The following is a 21860-nucleotide window of genomic DNA, read 5'->3' on the forward strand; positions in this document are numbered from 1 at the left end:
ATACTCCCCGCCCTCGGCTGTTTTATACAAAGCGCTGCTCATGTGACTTTTCCGATAACACCAAGATTGTTATCGGCGACCATCTTATCGAACTTTCGCTCTTCTTTTCCTTTCCAACTACTTCCCAAATAAACAAGATGACGAGCGACGACCAGTTCTTTTTTGACTACGTGAGTATCATGGAAGGAGGCAAAGAATATGTTCGGGGCTGACACTTCCTCATCTAGCTTGCGTCTATACCCCATGACGTAAGGCGGTATTCCCTCGAAGTCGCAGACTCGATCGACCGACAAGTCAACCATGCCGCGCACGCGATCAAGGATACGCTGGCCCAGCAGTCATGGCTACCACCCACTGTTCGCCCGGCTCGTGTTTCCCCGAGAATGCGGTCATCGCAAGGCCTGACGGACCGGATCCAAAGCTGGATGGCTCGGAATCGCGCATGGACAGCGGCCATGCTCGCCTTTATCGGAACCGGCGTTGTCTTATACTATGGAAACAAGAAATTACACGGAAAACGGAGAAAGGCCAGAAGGGCGAGCAACGGCGCGAGGAAAGAGATTGTTGGTATGTGTCATAATGCTCGCATTTGATCTGCGCTAGGATCTGAATGCTAATCTGCGATCATAGTCGTCGCTGGATCGCCACATGAGCCGATGACAAGGGCTATTGCCATGGATTTGGAACGTCGAGGATATATCGTATATGTGATTGTTTCTTCCGCGGATGAAGAGCATATCGTTAAGTCCGAGAACCGTGCTGACATCAAGGCACTCTGGTTGGACCTTACAACTGTAAGTGTTGTTCCGTATATCTCTTATACGGTATAACCTAACTAACATTGTACCATAGACGTCCTCCTCACCGTCCGAAATTCATCCCTCGTTGCAAGAGCTTCGCTCCTTGATCACTCAACCACAGTCCCCTATCGCCGGAGTGCCTCCGCACACCTGCATACTGAGCGGCCTTATCGTGGTCCCGTCACCCAACTATAGTGCAGGCCCTGTTGCAACCATCCCGCCGTCATCGTGGGCCGATACTGTCAACACCCGCCTCCTCTCGCCTATCCTCACAGTGCAGGCATTCCTCCCCCTGCTGACCCTCCGCAGCAATAATAGCACTATTGTCTTTGCCAACCCCTCCATATCATCCTCCCTTTCCGCGCCATTTGCCGGACCCGAAGTTGCCGCAACCCGAGCAATCTCAGGCTTCGCAGCCTCGCTTCGCCAGGAACTTCGTCTCCTCGAACAAGGCAACGTCGACGTCGTCGAGCTGCAGCTGGGCAATATCGACTTAGGGCCTACGTACCGAAATGGCCAGAATCAGATCGCAGGCACAGAAGTTCTCGCGTGGAGTACACAGCAGCGCGCCCTTTATGCCTCACAGTATCTGTCCAGCGTTGAGCAGCGCCCAGTTGCCTCAGCTGGTCCCAGCACAGTGCGTGGGTCTCCGGCGCGGAACCTCCATTACGCCATCTTGGATGCTTTGGAGCCCACCTCGCGGGATATGTTCGGCCGAAAAATGTCCAAAAAGTCTGTGATGTATGTGGGCCGGGGAGCTCAGTCTTACAGCCTGATCGGGGCCTGGGTTCCCAGTGGACTTGTGGCGCTGATGATGGGGTACCGCAGTGGAAATGGGATGAACTCGGAGACGCCGAGTGGCAGCGGCAGTGAAACCAGCTGGGAGAGAGTTTAAGCTCGTGTACTATGTTCTGACACATCTCCCTTCGTGACATTCTCATCTTTAATATCAAAAGCATTCGCTTTGACTAATGTTTTTCTGTACATAATATCATTGGAAATACTCTTCGCTCTTAATAGCACTGTTCCGCATGATTTTATTGTTCACACCATCACATACCAAGGTATTGTCTTAAAGCGACACAATTATCAGATTAGCAGTTACCCAGTAGGATATCATTGTTGTTACGATCATTGGTGTTACGCGGCACCATCCCCACCCCTACGCACCTAGACAATTCCCCCCAGAAGAAGAAAATCGACCTATCACCTTCCCCCAAACCGGTACACCCTTCATCTCATTCGATTCATCACCACCACACGCCCGAACAAAAGCATCGTCCGCGCACAGCGGATCCCGTCTCGCCCGCTTAATCTTACCGTCCGTCAGACGGCGGCGCAAATGAATCAGCGCCCAGGAAAGGAGGAAGACAACCAGAATCGCACCCAAGATACCGAAACAGTATCCCATTACACGTTTGCTCTTCTGTCCGTGGTCGCCGACGTCGAGGAAGGTGTACGGGTACCAGCCTTCTGTTTCATGGGTGATGTATGCGATGCAGAGGTAGAGTAAGAGCACGAGGATTAGGAATGGGATTGCAATGAACGGGTGCGGTGCTGTGGCTGGGAGGATAATTTCCAGTAGGGCGTAGACAGAGTTTAGGCAGTGTTGGGAGATCTGGATATTGGTGGGTTAGCTTGAACTGTGGATTTTCGCAAGTGTCTTTTTGCTTTTTCGCTCTGTATCTGCGGAATGGAGAAGTGTTGCGGGGGTTTGGGATTTTGGGGGAGGGGGAGGTGTGTAGAGCTTGTGATGTGTCAATGTCGATGCTCAGGTTCTTGTTTTGGATTGATCCAGCTGAAGATACATACATTTTGCCAACCGGTGAATGTCTTTTTGTACCACGGCGGAGTGAACAGTATAGCCCAGAAGACAACTGTAACGAGAAACGGGTATGTCGTGATTGTCACATACAACAAGCTGTGTAGTATGCGGAAGGCCCGTGGCCAGCGGTCGAGGAGAACTGAGTGACCTGTTCGTGCATAAAAGGCCGTATGGATCGCAGCGAATAGCATGTAGAAGCCGATACCCCAGTAAGTCAGCCAGGTGAAGTAGCTGAAAGAGTGACCGATCGAAGCGTGGTCATTGTGGGTGCCATACCAGCCCCAGAAGACGAAGATGGAGGTGAAAATGTACAGTGAGAACAGACCGCGAAGCCCGGCGAGAATGGCGGGGGATAAGATCCAAGACGTCTCGAAGTGGTGCTTGTCATCGGTAGTCGGATCGACTCCGAAGAGAGTGGTTAGTGAGAGTCGAGGCATCTTGTTGTGTGCCTTGTGGTTCCGTTGTATCTCGGGGGAGTTGAAGCCAGAGAGGCAAACAAACAAGCAAGAAAAAAAAAGAATGTTTAGATGTCCATGCACTAGCCCAGGCGGGCAGTGAGTCGGCAGTTAGATGCTAAAATTGGAGCTGGGGTAATCAATGCCTCCTTCTCCCTCGTGATATAGAGTGACCTCGCAACGCCGTTCTGCGCCTTTACGGTTCGATCACGAAGGCCAGAGCCAGTCATACAGGCAGCTTTGCTCTCAGTCTCACCTTTAATTCATTTTGTCCCCACATGCAATGACCCTACACCGAAAAGAGTTTAAAGGTTTGTGATTGAACCTAACGTTAAATCAAAATCCGGGTGAGACTTGGGATCGCTCCCAAGGACTGATAGAGAGCAAACCAGGATGTAAGATTCTCTCGATGATTAGCATTTGGGCCGATATATTCGAGATATTGTATTTGGTACGAATAGGAATATTTGAGATAGGCTAGATGAAGGAGTTATTCTTCCATATATGTATAACTTACCATTGCTTATAGTCCCCGGTGGATACAACCCAGAGTATGACATGAGACTAAAATCTCCGTGGAATACGTTCTACAGGCTACTCTTACAATTCGAGGCGTAACATATTAGCTTATTCTGCAGAGGATGTGCATGCAGATTACTACATGTATCTGCTGAATCTCATTTTTCACTTGTATAGCAGCTGGTACCATTAGAAAGCTTAAGCATCATTTGACCGCACTGGAAATCTGTTGCGAGCTGACTCCCAGCCATTCTCCCCAGGCTCGGACAGCCAGACATCAGAAAGAACCCATGCTAGCCTCTCGGGGATGCATCTTTTCCCCGAGCTTTTATAAGCGACTGATGCCGTATCTCCCTTGCCCTTTTTCCGATTTGCGTAAATATCGGTACGCCCACGGTTTGGAAATTGTAGCATGTGATCAAAACGAACGAGAAAACCAGCCAAGGAGCCGTTCTTTATCATTCAAGGGGTACCCAAGACCAAAAGGCACGATACGGAGGTTCTGTAGGCGACGGGAATCTTGGTTGGATGAGATCAAGTGCCAAATCTGAAGAGCAAGTTTCTCACCCATTGTCGCATTCGCGAATATCCCATGAAGAACGGATGTCATGAATATTTGAAATTGGTACACCGGCCGCAGTCTGGGGTCAAAATGAAGACCTAGTACGAGGCTATAGAGGTTTGAAAAGTATTTAAGTTCCCCAGGGCATTTCGCACTCTACTTGACGGCCCTGGATCGTTTGATCGGAAGACGGAATTCTTCTAGCTGGGGGCAGCACTTGGCTAGCTGGCTGATGTCAAGGGCATCAAGTTCTAGATATTTATATCTGGAATCGGGTTCGCCGATCTTACGGCAAATGTATGCAGCGACTGGTGATGTAGAAGATTGAAATCGATCCCCAGTTGTTGCACATTCGATCCCTAACTCGAGGGCTTGTCTGCTTTTTTAAACTTGGCACGCTGGTGCCCACGTTATGCGGCCACGACAGATGTAGCCGGCATTTTGGATGATGCTGTGAAATAGCTTCCTGAAAGGGAATTGGAAAGTCGTTCTTTACAAGAGATTCAATTTGTTCTAGAGGGCTCAGACGGGCGATGAGGGCAGCAAGTGGTGGCCAGCCTCTTTCCCATTTCCTATAACTCGACCAACACTGGATGATATCGAATCCCGTGGCAGGTTATAAACTGGGATCTGTCAAATGAGACTCCAGAAAACTGTCTTTTGGGGCTAGCTCGTCTTGCTTGTGACGAGATAATCCCAACCTGCAGCCTTCTGAATGCCAAAGAAGGTCCTGTGCTGGATTGCCAGAATCTGGATTGAGACATCTAATAGATAATTTCCTAGCGTACTTTACGAACCGACGCCCCGACCATCCTCTATCAACTCTGAGACGGTTTCTTGGAGGGTTTGAGGGTCTCGATAAAAAAAGAGGGGCCCCTATTCCATAACAAGTGTGATTAACCGGACTAAAAGTGGAAAGGGCCGTGCATGAACCCAGACCATTGGCATGAAGCTAAAGGTTTTGGTGTCTCACAAGGAAAGAAAGCGCGAGGTGACATACTCTGAGACATACATATATCTGGTGCAAGAGCTCCGGTGGAGGATGATTCATTCTGCTTAGGTCTTGCAGTCCTTGCGGTCCAATGGAAAATATTCGCAAAAGGATATAAGATCCTGCAAAGATCTAAAGAGAAAGAGACTTGAAACAGGTGTTTTTTCGGAGTTTGGTAAGCGTTGCTAAGCGTTCCTAAGTGTTGCCAAGTGTTGCCAAGACACAGTTTCTTAATCACATCAAAACACAATATCTTACTAGCTCTGTATTGATGGGTAGTGATGTGTAGTATTTTTAGTGTTCTCCTTCTTGACTTATGTAAAAACCCACATATGGATGTGCGTAATTAATCATTGTGGATTTCAATAATAGGTGTGTGCCCTCTTATAGAGCTGATCTTATGTAGCCTAGTCTCTAGCCTTTCGGTAACGAAAAAGATGGTACCTCAGACGGAGCTCCAATCTTGGTGAGGACAAGACCACAATTTATATTTGTTAAGCGTACCTGGTGTTCTATGTTGTATGTAAAAAAAAAAAAAAAAAATGTCATAGTAATGACGTGCGAGCCGCGACTCCCCAGAGCCCTGACTAGCCGTTGGATTTTATCCGGTCATCCCAAGTGTTTATGTACGATTCTAGAGCGCAGAATATGTCTTTGTAGTAGTCAGGGGTCAGGATATTCCCAAGTAGAAGGACGAATGCCTTTACCTGAAGAGCCACTTCGTTATCCGATTCGTAGGTCGTGTGCGTAAGTGCTATTAGGACATGGGCACCAATTATCGTCCAAAGCGATATATCATGACATTGAGATGCATCTTACAACATCGGTAAATCCACTCTTAGCTGCCGCGCGTAGTTAATGCAAATGTTCGGAGACAGATGAAAACAGAAACCGAGGGAAATCTAGGGCGAAGATTTTCTGAAGGAATTGTATTCCAAAAAAAGGAGAAGCAAAGGGGGGATGTGCCCTTCTTATGGACTCTTGATATACTATTCTTGAGTCCTAGGTGGTATATATAGATATATAGTGCAAGGTTCAGTCCAACCATGGACCCGGAAGTGCATGCTGAGTAACATGTGATACTATTCCAAACTAGGGATAGTGAGAACTACGGACCATGGTTGAGTTGACTCAAAGGCCGCGTATGTAACTATATTTGTCCTTTCATCTCCCAGAGACTTCCAATGTAGTGATTTTACTACTAAGAAAAGAAATCATTATACAACAGTTCCGGGGAGAGATTCTATTGGGTTATATATCAATCCCATTACGAGCCATTTTTCAACCCCTTTCAGACTGTGGTACCCGCTCTCGTGGCTTGTAATATAAGTAGGGGATTGTTTCACTTCTTTCGGCTATTGTTGCGAATCTGAGAAGTTAGCCTATCCTAACTTTTGTATATAACTAGGCAGCTATTTCCAAGGCTGTCACAATTCTAACATAAAACGCAATAGCTCATGCATGTGGTTTCTTCAGATCAGCAAATGATGAAACCACCCGTGTGGGGAGAGACGGCAGAGGAACTAGGACTGGAACTAGAATTCTAGAAGATAGCGGGTCAAACAAAACACTCCCGAGGTCAGTTTAATTGAAGTATTAGTGAAAGCAAATAGTAGATTCCCAAGGCGATGTATTCAATTAAAGAATAGTTATAGCCAATAACAGTACACAGTATGCGACTTGATGTTATTCCTGTATTCTTGGCGACCCCTGAGCAGTTCTCTCCCCCTGAGACGATCCCTTGTCAAACGTCGAGACCCGGTGGAGCGACTGTTTTATTTTAGTGCACGGGACGCTTCTATTTACTTGTCATAGTCTCGTTCCAAGGTTTGCAATTGTGATCGTCAGTGCCCTCCGTTTTTCTCCTTTCTCCTTTCTCATCTCTCTATGCTCTCCTCTTTCCAATGCCCTGAAATTCCTCATTCCTTGCTTCAATATTGTGTGTAGGGCTGTCATTCCTTTGGCTCTATAATCTCGCCCCCCCGCCCGACACATCCCCCCCCTTTGTGTGTTATCCGCAACTCCGCCCTCGACTCGGACCCAACTTCAAAAGACTACTCCGATGCTTCCTGCGCAAATCTCGAAAGATCCAACCGACTCGGGATAAATGATTCAATAGCCGACCATTTCATATTTATCTATTTATTATGGACATGCGAGGGAAACTGAGCGAATGTCGCTCCATATCCCACGACACCCTGCGGAGTGGCTCGCCACGGGTGGCGCATTTTGACGGCGAAGTTCCTCCCGCGCTCTCCCCCCTGGACGCATTCGCCGCGCAGAGCCGATTTCTCGCCCGACAACTCGATGAGTCTCGACGAGGAGACCGCCGCATGAGTCGGCTGCCGCCGTCGAGTGTGGCTCGATCGCTTTCGCAAGGCCGCCCGGGCTTCTACCGTTCCAAATCGTCGACTGAATCCCGCACAGAACTGACCCGGAAACCCACGCAGAAGGGGCTGCCGGAGTTCGAAGACCCCAAGTACCGCCCTGTCTCCGAACATCCCCGGTTGAGCTCAATTTCCCATGCTAGCACCGAGGCTAGCTACTATGAGGATGATGACAATGCGACACCCCGGACAACGATATATAACACTGGCCCGGAGGCATATGGGATGCCGCGCGCCGAGTCACCAGAGGATGTCGCGTCACACGCAAGTGGAGCCGAGGATGCGCCTGTTGGTGTAGCGGTTGATAAGCCGCAAGGCTCATCGATCGACTCAGCTTCGCGACTGGACATCCCACGCACCTTGGCACCCCCAGTGTCACCGCGGTCGCGTCCATCCAGTAGTGCCAAGGTGACACACCCTGAGAGTTCTGATGATGATTACAGCAGCTCTAATGGTGGGTCGACCTTCTCCAAACCTCGAAAGCTATCCTCTGGAAGTGCTGTGTCATTGCCATATTCTCCCATGTCGACATTCCCTGCACGACCACACCCTCGATCACCATCCATGAGTTCGGAGACATCAGGAACGGGAACGAACCATCTCCCCCGCCCTTCTTTCAATTTCTCTCGACCGCTGAGTAGGTCCAGTACAAGCTTGTCTGCGCCTGGAGCTTCGACGCCTACAGAACCGATCCTTGCTTCTGGATCGAACCATATGTACCGTCGCAGCAAGCCTACTCCGCTCCTCTTGGAAACTGAAAATGCTGCTGCAATGGCGGACATGGATGGTGAGCCGTCGTCCGCCGTCTCATCTTATGTGTACGCCAAGTATGCGCTTCCGCGCGGACGCTTCCTGTCACGGGATTCTGTGGTCTTTGCGGGCTTGCAAACGCCTCATTTCGAGTGGGAGGAGCCTCTATTTGAGAAAACTCCTCCCCGGCACTCAGAGGAGCCGCCACGGATGACACGAACACCATCCCCTACTGCCCACCGCCAATTTGAGCACTCACCGAAGCCTCACTCGATGCACGAAGTTCCAGCTTCCAAGCCTCAAACCCCGATGCCGATGCCGAAATTCCAACCTGAATCTCCCCCTCAATCTCCACCCCAGTCTGAACCCCAACCTCAACTTCAACCTCAACTTCAACCTCAAACTCCCAAGTCTCAGCGATTCCCACAACCCCCGCCTGTGCCCGACTCGCCAGTGGAGCCGGCACCACGGCCCTCTGCTGAGAGCACCCGACAGACGATCAACGATAAGGATGAAACTGTCTCTTCTGCGGATTCAGCCAGCACCATGCGGCCCAAAACCGCTGCCGCTCAGGTGACGGCCTCCGGTCTCACGGCTGACGACCACGTCGCTAAGGGCATTGAATGTCACGAGCGAGGATCCCTGAGTGAGTCGACGTATCATCTGCGGGTTGCCGCGAAACAGGACCACCCGACGGGAATGCTGCTTTATGCGCTGGCTTGTCGACACGGCTGGGGCATGCGATCCAATGAGAAGGAGGGCGTACGATGGTTGCGCAAAGCTGTGGATTCCGTCGGATTGGAAATGTTGGCCGATCCGGATGGTCCCGGTGCGTCGAAGGCGAAGGAATTGCAAAAGGCATACCGTGCTCAATTTGCTCTGAGCATTTATGAACTGGGCGTCAGTTACTTGAATGGCTGGGGTATCGAGCAGGACAAGTCTCTTGCCCTGCGCTGTTTCGAAATCGCCGGTCAATGGGGCGACGTTGACGCCATGGCCGAAGCTGGATTCTGCTACGCGGAGGGGGTTGGCTGTAAAAAGGATATGAAGAAGGCGGCGCGCTTTTACCGCCAGGCTGAGGCCAAGGGTATGAGTATGGTTGGAAACAGCTGGTACGTTTTTCTTAGTAGTTACATTCTACTCGACCTTACTAACGATTATCCGCAGGATCTACAAGGCCAAATACAACGAGGTCGAGTCCACGTCCACGTCCACGTCCACGTCAACTGGACGCTCCCGTGGCCGAAATGCCAGCGGGGAGAAGGACAAGAAGCCGCGCAGCAAGTCCCGCACTCGCAGTATCTTCCAACGCAAGAAGTCCAATGTGTCGGAAGCATAGACTATCTGTCTGCTTTCTGCTTTATCCACTTTCCTTTCTGTCTCAACGCGTTCCCCTTGGAGTTGTGGAAGAACCATCCATTTTGCATTTTGCATCATGTTTGGAGCGTTCTGAGCCGACCTTTGATTTATTTGCATTTTTTTTTAACTCGATTCTTCGACTTACATTCCTTCACTTTCTCATGTCTAAACCTTTTTTTTTTTTTTTTTTTTTCCTGTTCTCCTTTCTCCTTTCCCGAGCCGCCTGGGCAGCTGTTATTGAGCATGGACCGAGTCTGGTTCACGTGTCTCGCTTAATACTTCAATTCTTCGTGTATACCCTTTTCATTTCTTCCCATCATTTCGCCAATTTTTCTTTATTTTCATGGCACCTTCTTTTCATTTTCTCTTCTTGGTCATATTTCTTGGGTATGATTCCCCCGAACAATTTTGTTCATATTTGGACTCATATTTTGCTTGATGCCTCAGTGTGGCGATTCATGAACTCATGACAGAATCAAGACAGCGTTGATCTGTATCTTTTGGACCTGTAGGAGCATTTCCTTGATATTATCCAGTTTTCCGTTCCAATATATCAACAAAATAAGTTCTAGACCCCCGCATTGTTCCCCGGCTTTTGTCTCGGAGCATTGACCCGAAAGTGTCTGAATTGCCTAAATTGGCCACATCGCCGAGCTTGACCCCCAAAACTGGCGTCTTTGGTCCGGTTTAGTGAGGGATTAGCGGGGATTCTTAGAAAGCAGTTCGGCTTTTCTGACTTTGGCGTATAGACGTATAGGATCTCTGAATACGGGGGTGCACACTCCTTGCATCCAGGGTCGCCCCCTCTTGGCAGCACGCTATCTTGCTCCTAGTCTCACCGTCCACCAATGAGCATCCTGTTATTCAACAATCTAGTGCAACCGTACTCCATCTGAGTATCTCTTCAAAATAAGCCCCCTCCAAATCTCTCATACATCATTTAGGAAAGGCCCTGGTAGGACAAATGCACCCGTCCCGACGCATGCCGCTTATTAGAACAGTCATTCTTGGTATTTTGGTCCACCTCGGCTCTTCCCTTTCATGTGGTGATGATGATTAGACTCAGATATTCTTAATCTGAAACGTTCGATACACCCCAGACTGATTGATCGTATCTCCCCGGAAATCTGGAGTTCCCCAGACGCTAAAATGAGACCTGGAGTTACTATATTTTCCATATTGAATTGGTCAAATGACAAAAAATCACTAAAAATAAAAAGGAAATGAGATGAGGACTAGGTCATACTTAGGTGCATTATATTTCCCCCTTTCTTTTTCGGATTGCATTTTGGTGGCTTTTTGTCTGCTGCATAACATGTGACGCTAGAATATACCTTGTTCAAATGGTTAGTTTAAATATTTTTTTTTCCCAAGGTGGATTTTTATTATAAAGTACCGACTACTACCCACACCCTTCTAGAGCCTGTGCTTGTATCACTTTCACTTTCATTTTCTTCCTAGCTTCGAAGCTCTTTTCTTTTCTTTCGTAGGTGTTTGTTCGACTCGGTATGTATATGTCTGGTCCAGAATTACCTACAGACCCTAATACAAACCACAGTAACAAGATGTCGACCGCAAAGCCCGAGTTCGTCGAGGAAGAATCTCATATAACCCCTACACCAATTAAGAAGAGCTTCGGAGCACGTCTCGCCGCCCATTTCAAGAAATGGTGGTGGGTGCATTTGATTATATTCATCGCTTGTTTCCTCATTATCCTACTGCCGGTGTAAGTCCACATCCCATTTTAAATTTGCCTTGACCATGCGGACGCCACACGGTTCAGACCGCAACAGGAACAGGAACATTCCACTCACCCTGCATTACATCTAGTGTCTACGTCGCCTATCCCAAGATCGCACAAGATGCCGTCAACGACTCGACCCTCAAGATCACAGAGATGATCCTCAGCAACCCAACGCCCGAATCCTTCCGTCTCGAGCAGAGACAAGTCCTCGGCTCAGATAGCTCTTATCACCCCCAGATCTACGCTTTCAATTCCTCGGTCTCGTTGGCCGGAGCGGATCCTTTCCTATATGTTACTGTCCCGGCCGTGAAGTCGAAGGATGGGGCGGAAATCCACTTCGAGCAGAATGTTGATTTGGCTGATGCTTCTGCGTTTGGGGATTTTACCACTGCTGTTATGTTGAATGAGGAGGTTTCGTTGAATATCTACGGAAGACCTGATTTGAAGCAGGGTGGTTTGCCGAAGACCACGGTTACTTATAACAAGACTGTTGTTATGAAAGGTATGTTTCTATTTTCTTATTTCTTCACCTCATTAAGTGTGTGAAATTGGGAAAGCATCCTAGACTAACCGATGAACCAGGTCTGAACCAACTCAAGGGCTTCACCGTGGCCAAGTTCTTCATCATGTACCCACCAGTCAACGGGTACGGGATGAACGGCACTGTCATCATCCCCAATGCCTCCGTCATGACCATTCCACTGGTACTTATTCCTCTTCCTATATATCACATCCCCATTGTCCACGATGCTAACACAGAGAAATAGGGCAACGTAACCCTGAACCTCGAGCTAGCGGGCAAATCAGTGGGAACAACCTACCTGACCGACCTAACCCTCAAGCCAGGCAACAACACCGTGCCAATGATCGGCAAGGTCGACCAAGCCGCCATCATCTCCCTGCTCGCATCAAAGTCCAACCCTTACAAAGATGGTATCATGCCTTTCGACATCACCGGAAACGCGACGTCAACATACAACGGCAAGGAACTGCCGTATTTCAGCAAGGCGCTGACTGCGAACAAGTTATCTATCAAGTTGGATGTTAAGTCTGCACTGAGCGCGGCTGGTGTTAATATTACCCTGCAGTAGGGTTTTATGTTTGTGGGTGGTATACCGTTTCTGTTTATGCTCATGGTTTATGTTCTACGTTCTATATTTCTACATTTCTATATTTTATTACCATAACCGGTAGTGGGATTCGGTGATTTTTATGTGCTGTTTGGCGGTTTGTTCACTCTCGTGTATATTTAATACCCTTTTTTTGTTATAAGCTTGCGCGATGAATATAACTTCCAGTATCTATGGATTTTTTTTCCTATAAAAAGTCTAGACTGGAGGGTATTGTAGGTGGTTTCGAGAAAAGTACAAGAATGACCAGAAGACAAAGGAATAGTTCCTGGAGAATAAAGTTGGGGAGCCAAGGCAACAAGTGGGTCTTATGTTAAGGCCTCAGGCACAAATAATTCCCTTTTAGGATAGCGGCCGTCCGAAGTATAACGACCGCGAATGTGATTGTTTCGAGTTCCATGTATTTTATTAGAGATGAGAGGCTATATACGTGTATATATGTATGCATGTGTATGAAATTCATTTATGTGTTATTGATCGAGGGGAGAAAGTGGTTGGAGGTAGTAAAAAATCAAATAAGGAAGAGGAGATAATGTGATAGGAAAAATAGCTTCACATGAGAAAGGAGAAAGTCAAAAAGGCGAACGAGGGGCGTGTCAAGTGATTAATGGGAATGGGATGCGAAAGAGGGAAGGAAAATAATGGGATGGGTGAAGATAGGAAGGAAAGAGAGGGAAGGAGAGGAATAGGGTCAAAATAATTGGAACCGAGATGGGGGGAAGAAGGGACGTGAATGACTTCCAAAAAGCCGCTATGAGAATGAAGAGAAAGTTTCAAGAAGAAAAGAGTAATCGGGGAAGCGCCAGACAGTTGGGAATAACTTCAACCGTGAAGCGTAGGAATCGGTGAGATAGGAGTTACCTCGGAAAGACAGGTGGGGATAGCCTCATGAAGGGAGTGGTGATTTCAAAGCCATATGGAGAGGGGACCAATAAAGACATCAAAAGTCTAGCAAAGAATAGCTTCAAGAATGAAGAGAAAGGGTGGTAATAGCTTTAGAAGGTATCTGGAAAAAGTGGACCTCGGGACTCTGAATAGCTTCATGATCACCTAATTGAGACACATAGGATCCAGCCAATCAGATCATCAGAAAGAGAAAAAAAGCACTGTTACCATGAAGATCCAGAGAGGATCTTCAACCCCAAGCCCCACTTAGCTCAGTGGAAACAAGCATCCGTTGGTGTCAGACTGGAAAACGGTTACTAGGCGAGACACCTTCCGATTGACTGGGAGAGCGGAGCGTGTGTGTTCGAGCCACGAGCGAGATCTCTCTGAACTTAGTTCCTAACAGGCGTTTGGCCCGTCTGGCCCGAGGGGCAGGAGCGATTGAGATTCGCTAACAACACACCGTAAATATCTGCTTCCCAGCCGGTGAAGATGAGTTTGAGCTATCCCTTCGGGGCCCTCGCTCGTGATACAAACGGGGTAGGCCAAAGGTTTTTTTTATAATATTTTTAAAAGAAAAAAAGAAAAAAGAAATCATATTGATTCTATCGAATCTGTAAATTCGGAATGTGGACTGCCGGCCACTAAGGCTGTACACTGGATTCTGTAGAAATTCAAAATATTGCTCGATTCATACATGTAGGAATATCGTTGGCATTAAATAAACAATGAGAGACCAACTTCTAAGTTGTCATTGATATGGATGATATGGACCCACTGACCCGCTTCCCCAGATTTTTGTTTATTACCCCAGAAAGTTCCCGAGGTCCGGTCCCTTGTTTATTCTTCTCCATATCATCCCTATCCTCCGACTTGAGAGCTTCATGCAAGAGTAAAAAAGCATTGCGTGTCAGCCAGTTATAAGCCAATCCATCAATCAACCAGTCCTGGGCATCTTCGAAGAAGACATTAACATGGCCTTCATCCCCGGGGGGTACCAAGCTTATCAGATGATGATTATCATCACACATAAGTCTCTCAACCAGGGGCAGAACAATATTGTCTGCGTGATCCGATAGTGCTTAAGTGGCTAGTTCTACGTCGACCACGTCTATAATCAGTCTCAGGCTAATGAGATGTTCCAGCAACTGGCCAACTCTTTGTATCTGGCCTGCTTGCCAGGAAATAGTAGCAATTGTTTGGTCTTTGAGATTTTTGTCGGGCTATCTCCCACCAACCCCTGCATCGGTCCTCGTTTCGAGCCTCCCCAGCGACGAAGTCTTCTCCAAACAGACCGGGCGGATGCCCGTGATTGAAGGAAAGCCTCATGGCGCTGCTAAGAAGGCGCATTCTTGGTTGTAGTCTCAATCTTTAGCGACAGGATAAAGTGCGAGATATTGTGGGACAGAAGAGCGCGGGTGGAGGGGATCGCAAGCGGTGTAGAGGTTTCCTGGTTTGGCCCAATATAGAGCATCTCGTCGACTATTCGATTGCGATGCAGAGAGGTTCTACCCTCAGGGTGAGTGGTAATCTCCCCCACAAACGCCACCCCGAATAAAGAACATCGGTTTCGGCCGGAGCCCAAGACATACGCCCTGGATTTCTCGCCGATGGTGGTTGTTGTCTCCATAAGCACATCTCGCTAAGAACCTTGCTGGGCACTTATGTCGTGGGCTATTGTAGTCCACGTGTCGGAGTAGCAAGCCCCGTGGACAATCAGGAGGCGGACCTTAGGCGGGAGGATACAGAGGGCAGCAACCATCTCAGCTTTGGATAGATATTCGGTTGGTCCACCGTGATATGTCTGAATTATAGACTGCTTTCAACGCCGCTCTATACCGTGTACTGTAAATTGAAGCTATTCCTAGTTATATGTACCATATATAAGAATAGTTGGTTGGTTATACGGCCTTGTCATGTCTTTTTAGGTGATGTGTTTAGATATTCTTTTTAGGTATCTTTTTAGGTATCTTTTTAGGTATCTTTTTAGGTATCTTTTTAGGTATCTTTTTAGGTATCTTTTTAGGTATCTTTTTAGGTATCTTTTTAAGTGTCTTTTTAGGTATATACTAAGGCGGTAAAAAAAAGGCATACTTTGTACAAGACTTTGAAATCTCTATTCCGCAAAATCGAAGCTATTCCCACCCCACGAATCATTAGTTTCTTCGAATCTCCAACATCGAAAACACATAATTAGGTCTCTGGATTTCGAATACAGAATGTAAAATAACACGGATGACAAGACAGGCAAGCTACTTCGCATTTTGGGGGCGGCCAAAGCATGATTAAACGACTTTTCCTGAAAGATGCAAGAAGTATGTAAATTTAAACTGATATCTCTTTCTCCATAGCCCAAAGAACAAACCCCTTGCTGTAGCCCCAGGTCAAAGGAGGACAATATTGTTCCCCCACGACACGGAACCCCCTTTTTAGCCAATAAGCACCTCGGAGCTCGCGAACGGTCCTGAGCATCATGCACGAGCGAGACAATTCAGTGCACCCAGACAGAGAAATTCTCCTCTTCAGTTCGTTTTCACACGCCTTGGCCAAGCTTTCACCAATGCCTTTCCTTCTATACCGAGGATCCGGCGTGATTGCGACAGCTACAAGTTCAAAACCTCCCTCGCAGAGCGCATTTTGAGATTCATCATGGAGGCTATCGAGCACTGTAGAGCTGGCGGCGAAGATCTCATCCGCACTGAATTGTTCAAAATGGCCCGGGAACTTCCACGGGGGTGCTTCAGAATATGGTGACCAGACTTTTAAACTTGCAGTACCGATGATTGCATTTTCAGCGAATGCAATTGCAGTGAAGCCAGTCTCCTCAAGTTCATCGGCAAGTTGCGTGTCGCTCGTGAGCCGGGGTCCGCTTTTTACGAAAGAGGTGCCAGCGGTATCACAATAGCTGATATTGATGACGTCCCGGAGCTCGGACAGGAATGGCTGCTTAAGAAGATCGCTTTGAGTGAAGGTTTCGATTCTGTAGGAGGGAGCTGGTGAAGATGGGATGATTGTTATAACCTCCGGAGTCTGTAGTGGGCCTTCCATAGTGGTAGTAGACATTTTGAGGATGAAAAGAATACCCCAGAAAAACGATATTCAGTAAAGGATATAAATAATAATGTAGTTGGAGAATTTAAAAGAATGTAACTCGTCAAGCGAAGGGCGTGATAGACATGGACTAACCGAAACCGCAAGATAGCGCTGGATGCCCCAATCAATGGCCAGTCTGTGCGCCACATCTCCACTGTTTCAGATTAAGCAAAGCCAAGAAATAAGATCCAAAATAGGAAACCCTCGTATTCTTAAACTTCGCGTGGATCATCAATCAGAGGCAGAATAATACCCAATCATTCGCCAATACCAAGAGAGCAAATACTCCCTAGATTCCCAGTGCATAGGTGCCCACCACTTTTCATGAAGAACATCATAACCCGTCTTAATGTCCTCCGGCCATGGCCATTGAATATTCCACGAGAAGTCCACGGTAGTCCACGGGGTAGGGCCTCCTCGAGAAAGGGCAACATTCAAGACGCTCTGTTCGGCTATACTGGTATCAAAGCTATCCTCAACTGCCAGCAACGCCTCAAAGTAGTGGAACATCTTCAGTGACGGCTGCAGAACCATAAAGCCAGCATTGAAGGTATCCCAGTCCCAAAAGTCCTCTGGTACACGCGACGGATGCGACGAGTGATTCGACCTGAGTTGCGGCAAGCCAGCAGCAATGTAAGTCTCTGGCAGGGGTATTTCAACCCCGTTAATAGATAATGAGGTTTGTGTGGATGTTGCAAGCCAAGTCACAGAGGCGCTGAGAATTCCGTCGAGGCATCTTGTTAGGACTGAATCACCATCCAAAAACACAATCAGGTCGTACTGGACCATCTCCCACAGCCGCAGTTTCGTCAGGGCATCGACCCATCGGGATTCTGTCGGTCGAACCCAGTCCACTCGGAAATCGGACCACTCAATGACTTGTGCACCGTCGGTTTGGAGACGATCTCTCTTTTCTTGATCAACATTCTGGTGAACAAAGACCACGAAAGGGATGGCCAACCTGGTTCGCGTTTCCGGTGCGTGGAGGAACTGATATGTGAGGATTCGAGCCGCGTCAAAATATGGATCGCTGGTGTTGCGGAATTCGGAGATGAAATGATCTTTATTTTCGGTGGGCGCGCTCAGATAAGTCGCGTAGATTATTTGTTGCTTTCTGGTTGCTTCTGGTCTTTCACTTTGAGGCAAGTAGATACTCCATAACCACGACAGAAACAGCACAAAGCCGCCGAAAAGCCCAATGGAGTCGGCTAGGTATTTCATTCTCATCACAGGTCAGGATTATTAAATGGTAATACCCGTGGTCGCTCACAGGCACATCTTTATATAAATCAAACTGGAGTACCTAGAAAGTGTGTGCGCTCCTCTCATTGTTCTCTCTGCGCAACCCAGTATGGCTGCTGGTCTCAGTTTCCTTCTGGGTTTGCCTAGATAAAAAGCAAGCAATACCTAGTCATTTAACTCTCAGTAAAATGAGGATTCTAACCTATTTGTTGGACTTTTGCTAATTCAAGCCTGATGCTGTTCTTTTTGCAAGGCCAATCCTAGTGACGCAAGGGTCCCCGGTTCGCCGCTGACTGTGATATATCAATAACGCCTAATACATCTAGTTGCAAATACCTGTACACTAAAATATTAATTGAATATAAACCAAGGACCCCAAACTTGAGATAGCTCTAAAGCTCGTTTTGTCGCTTTCCTGCTCCCTATACACACCTTTTTCTACATCTTCGTTATGGCGATGAATGGCTATGGCCAACATAACCAACACTATGTCAATCCCCGAGACATTCACTCTTCCGGGAAACATGCAAGAGTATTCTATGAGCGTCTAAATTATAATTGGGCAATATTTCCTCTAACAGCTACTATCTGGTTTGTTGGTACGTCTTTCACCATGAGCACATTGTAAAATATATGTACCTAAACGGCATAGCTTTATATCGCATAAGTACGTGGGCTGGCTTATACGACATGTTTGTTAAGCCGGGGGTGCTCTGGACTCCCGACTGCACCATTCTAGCCATTATCTACGCTCCGTTACTGCTAGGGCAGCTTCCACCATACTCGATCTTATGGGGTCTTTGTCTACCAATGCGGCCTTTTGCATATAAAGAGTCACCCAAGGGACGTTATTTCCGTGAACTCAAAGTATGCTTAGTTACGAAGGGAACAAATGTTCAGGTAAGCTACCTCTCTTCTCCCCTTAACAGCCTTGCGTACTATATCAAAGCTCATACATTAGTGATAGACCGTAATAAGCTCTATCAGACCATGGCAAAATTGCAGAAAATATCAGAACATCACTTTTCACGTGGCGTTAGATTCCACCAATGATAATTTCCAGGCAGCACTTCCTGATTTTGTCAATGTGGTGAGTGTACCAGCCTCGTTTCAACCGGCCCATGCGAAATATAAAGCACGGGCATTGGAATGGTGTCGCCTGCATTGGAAACTATCCAAGCTTGATTGGGTACTTCATCTGGACGAAGAAACTGAGATCGACGAGTATCTGGTACAAGCATGCCTTGACTTTATTGAGCGAGGAACAGAGGACGTTGGAATGGTATATGTTCCGCTTGAATTATTATCTTACACAACACTAAAACATGTACAGGGAACAATCTACTACACATCGCATAATTATTGGAAAAATCCATTCTTGACCACTGCTGAGGTTTTCAGGGTGGCTGAGGACTTTGGCCGTTTCCAACTTCCAATCCGACTTTTCAAACGTCCGCTACTTGGCTGGATGCATGGCTCCTTTATATTGATCAATGGTGCCGTAGAGAACAAGGTAACCTGGGATACTGGGTGTCTTGCTGAAGACTTTTGGTTTGCATTCCACGTATGTGATCTGATTACATCAACAAGCCAGTTGCTAATTTAAAATATCTGACCGAGCAGGCCGCCCGCCGGGGAGTCAAGTTTGGCTGGATTCACGCAATCGCACGAGAACAACCTCCCGTTAGCGTTTCAGACTTGATTAGGCAACGTAGGAGGTGGTACACGGGGATCATGTCTATGGATAGCTGGCTGGTTAAATTGGCTCTCGCAATCCCTATGATGGGACCGTTAGCTTATGGAAGTCTGTAAGTATTTCGAAGGGTCTTGCAGGTTCTGACACTGATATCCACCAAATTTAGCAATTTATATACATTAGTCAGCGGCTGGAATATATCCGTTTCGCATTGGTTCTTTGTGTGGAATCTATACAATATCGTTGTGGACACGAATGGCCTTATTGTGGGTAGTGTGCTCCAGGACTTACACCTTGGTGACACCCCTCTGGGTTCCTTGGTTTTGCATATCATTCTGACATTGCTCTGCGCACCATTTGTGCAGTTCGCGCATTCAATAATCTTTATATCGGCATTGATCTGGCCTGCAAGCAATTTTTTGGTGATCAAAAAGGTATAGCATTCTGGACTCCGCGCCGATAATATGTCGAAGATAGTTTTGGATTGATAGAAAAATATGGTGTTCAAGACCATGATTTTATTATATAGCCTAAGTCGACTATTGCACGCATAGCGACGACTAGTTACTTCGGTCGTATTGGCTTTCGTTGATAGCAGAATATTAACCGTCTATATATGTACGTGGTTCTCTAACCTTGCGTTGTTCATTAGTGTTACAATCAATTAGAAAATGATTACATACTAATATATTTGGCGCACTACCTCGAGGTTTGATGAGATGAGATTACCAACTTGTTACTAAGGTGGGTCCCGAAGACCCTAAAAAAGTTTATTTTGCTTCCGGATTTTACATCGCATTTGTCAACCAAGACCCTGACTAACCCTAACTAGGTACATTCCTAGTTAACACTTTTAGAAAAAAGAAAATAGATTAACTAAACATTACCAATATTTAGATTACTGATTTGGAAATGAAAATCCTAGCATCAATATAATACGATGAGTATAAATATAGTCTACGGTGCTGGAGACAGTATACATTTCCATCTATATAATTACATTCATATTCCTTTTGCTTGACCTTATCCTACACATTGTTCTTAATCCTTCTGAACTTTTCTTGCCCTTTTACCAGATGGCCTCCCAGGTCCATGTCGTCATCGTCGGGGCATCTTTCGCCGGTATTCCGATTGCTCATTCCCTTCTGAAAGATATCCCAACTGTCAAAGTCACCCTGATCAATCCTTCGCCAACCTTCTACTTTGCCATTGCTGCCCCCCGAATTCTCGCTAAGCGGGATGCCTTCAAATCTGAACAATACCTTATTCCAATCGAAAAGGAGTTCAGCCGGTACCCAACGAAATCTTTCGAATTCATCCAAGGCCGCGCCTCAGCAATCGATGTCTCGACAAAAACAGTCTCCCTTGATGACACCAGGAACATCCACTTTGATTACCTTGTGATTGCATCAGGAAGCACAACTGCCTCTACCAGTCAGAAGAACGCCATTCCCATCCCATTCAAGCAGTCCAACTCAGATGACATGAAGACCCTGATTCACAATGCACAAGACACCATCAGTATTGCTGAAAGCATTGTCATTGCTGGTGCTGGGCCCATTGGGGTCGAACTTGCGGGAGAAATAGCAGAGTCTGCCCGGCAGAGCGGCAGAAGAGTTAGCATTACTCTTGTGTCCGCCTCTAATCGCATCTTGCCGATGCTGAAGCCCGCAGGCAGCGCTACGGCCGAGAAGCTCCTTAATGGGTTGGGAGTTAAAATCGTGAAGAATCAGAAAGTCGCCGCAGCCGTGCAAAACAAAGAATCCCTCTGGACAGTGACGCTTAGCGAGGGACAAAAGTTGGATGTTGACTTGTACATCCCCACAACCGGTGTTTTGCCGAACAACGATTTCATCCCGGAGAACCTCTTGGACGAGAATGGATGGGTGATCGTCGACAAGGAGCTTCGAGTCAAGTCACGGCGCGGATCAGCGGCTCGTTTGCCGATTTTTGCAGCGGGCGATATCACCAACAACTCGATGAGGTTGTCATTCAAAGCACAGGAGCAGGCAGCGGTTGTTGCTGCTAACCTGAAGGCAGACATTGTGCGCCAAGGGAAAGTCAAATCATACGACCAAGGCGATAAGGTTATGATGTTGGTGCCGGTCGGTTCAATGGGCGGTACTGGGTTGATCATGGGCTGGACACCTTGGAATGCCATGGTTAAGAAGGTCAAGGGAAAAGACTTCCTAATTTCTAGGGCTCACTCGGCAGTTTCTGCGAAGTGAAATAATTATTCATTTGTTTCCAGTTTTTATCTAGTACAAGTATCTTACAGGAGAATAATATCATATACACTTATTTTACCACTTGCTTTATACATGTGCCATGGAACGGCCAGGAATCAAGACCAGAATGCAAGATTTCGGTGTAGGAAACATCAAGGTTGGCTTAGGGCGAGGGCAATGGGGATGAGGAGCGA

The 21860-nt window shown here is 47.2% G+C and overlaps 9 protein-coding genes across 9 annotated transcripts; 5 read left to right on the forward strand and 4 right to left on the reverse strand.

Annotated features, from left to right (window-relative positions):
- Positions 1-117: 117 nt before the first annotated feature.
- Positions 118-1695, forward strand: N7537_009203 (DUF1776 domain-containing protein; the record flags this gene model as incomplete). The annotated part of the gene is made up of 4 exons (XM_056900257.1): positions 118-170; positions 228-567; positions 631-794; positions 853-1695. The coding sequence occupies exons 1-4, from the start codon at positions 138-140 to the stop codon at positions 1693-1695; spliced, it is 1380 nt and encodes a 459-aa protein (XP_056748925.1). The 5' UTR covers positions 118-137.
- A 267-nt stretch (positions 1696-1962) lies between these two features.
- N7537_009204 (uncharacterized protein) lies at positions 1963-3062 on the reverse strand (the record flags this gene model as incomplete). Its single annotated transcript, XM_056900258.1, has 2 exons — positions 1963-2418; positions 2613-3062. 2 exons carry the CDS (start codon positions 3060-3062, stop codon positions 1963-1965), a joined length of 906 nt encoding a protein of 301 aa, XP_056748926.1.
- Positions 3063-4017: 955 nt separating this feature from the next.
- On the reverse strand, positions 4018-4925 carry N7537_009205 (uncharacterized protein; the record flags this gene model as incomplete). Its single annotated transcript, XM_056900259.1, is given in 4 exon segments — positions 4018-4270; positions 4322-4469; positions 4552-4733; positions 4750-4925. 4 exon segments carry the CDS (start codon positions 4923-4925, stop codon positions 4018-4020), a joined length of 759 nt encoding a protein of 252 aa, XP_056748927.1.
- Positions 4926-7299: 2374 nt separating this feature from the next.
- On the forward strand, positions 7300-9628 carry N7537_009206 (tetratricopeptide repeat protein; the record flags this gene model as incomplete). The annotated part of the gene is made up of 2 exons (XM_056900260.1): positions 7300-9401; positions 9457-9628. The coding sequence occupies 2 exons, from the start codon at positions 7300-7302 to the stop codon at positions 9626-9628; spliced, it is 2274 nt and encodes a 757-aa protein (XP_056748928.1).
- Positions 9629-11213: 1585 nt separating this feature from the next.
- On the forward strand, positions 11214-12483 carry N7537_009207 (DUF3712 domain-containing protein; the record flags this gene model as incomplete). The annotated part of the gene is made up of 4 exons (XM_056900261.1): positions 11214-11374; positions 11479-11894; positions 11975-12096; positions 12160-12483. 4 exons carry the CDS (start codon positions 11214-11216, stop codon positions 12481-12483), a joined length of 1023 nt encoding a protein of 340 aa, XP_056748929.1.
- Positions 12484-15732: 3249 nt separating this feature from the next.
- On the reverse strand, positions 15733-16470 carry N7537_009208 (uncharacterized protein; the record flags this gene model as incomplete). The annotated part of the gene is made up of 1 exon (XM_056900262.1): positions 15733-16470. The coding sequence occupies one exon, from the start codon at positions 16468-16470 to the stop codon at positions 15733-15735; it is 738 nt and encodes a 245-aa protein (XP_056748930.1).
- Positions 16471-16731: 261 nt separating this feature from the next.
- On the reverse strand, positions 16732-17721 carry N7537_009209 (uncharacterized protein; the record flags this gene model as incomplete). The annotated part of the gene is made up of 1 exon (XM_056900263.1): positions 16732-17721. The coding sequence occupies one exon, from the start codon at positions 17719-17721 to the stop codon at positions 16732-16734; it is 990 nt and encodes a 329-aa protein (XP_056748931.1).
- A 711-nt stretch (positions 17722-18432) lies between these two features.
- Positions 18433-19554, forward strand: N7537_009210 (uncharacterized protein; the record flags this gene model as incomplete). The annotated part of the gene is made up of 3 exons (XM_056900264.1): positions 18433-18642; positions 18710-19306; positions 19333-19554. The coding sequence occupies 3 exons, from the start codon at positions 18433-18435 to the stop codon at positions 19552-19554; spliced, it is 1029 nt and encodes a 342-aa protein (XP_056748932.1).
- A 960-nt stretch (positions 19555-20514) lies between these two features.
- On the forward strand, positions 20515-21666 carry N7537_009211 (NAD(P)/FAD-dependent oxidoreductase; the record flags this gene model as incomplete). Its single annotated transcript, XM_056900265.1, has 1 exon — positions 20515-21666. One exon carries the CDS (start codon positions 20515-20517, stop codon positions 21664-21666), a length of 1152 nt encoding a protein of 383 aa, XP_056748933.1.
- Between the last annotated feature and the right edge of the window lie 194 nt (positions 21667-21860).

This window comes from Penicillium hordei (assembly GCF_028827395.1).
Source record: "Penicillium hordei strain IBT 12815 chromosome Unknown utg000005l_segment0_segment0, whole genome shotgun sequence".
In the NCBI taxonomy this organism is placed as follows: domain Eukaryota; kingdom Fungi; phylum Ascomycota; class Eurotiomycetes; order Eurotiales; family Aspergillaceae; genus Penicillium; species Penicillium hordei.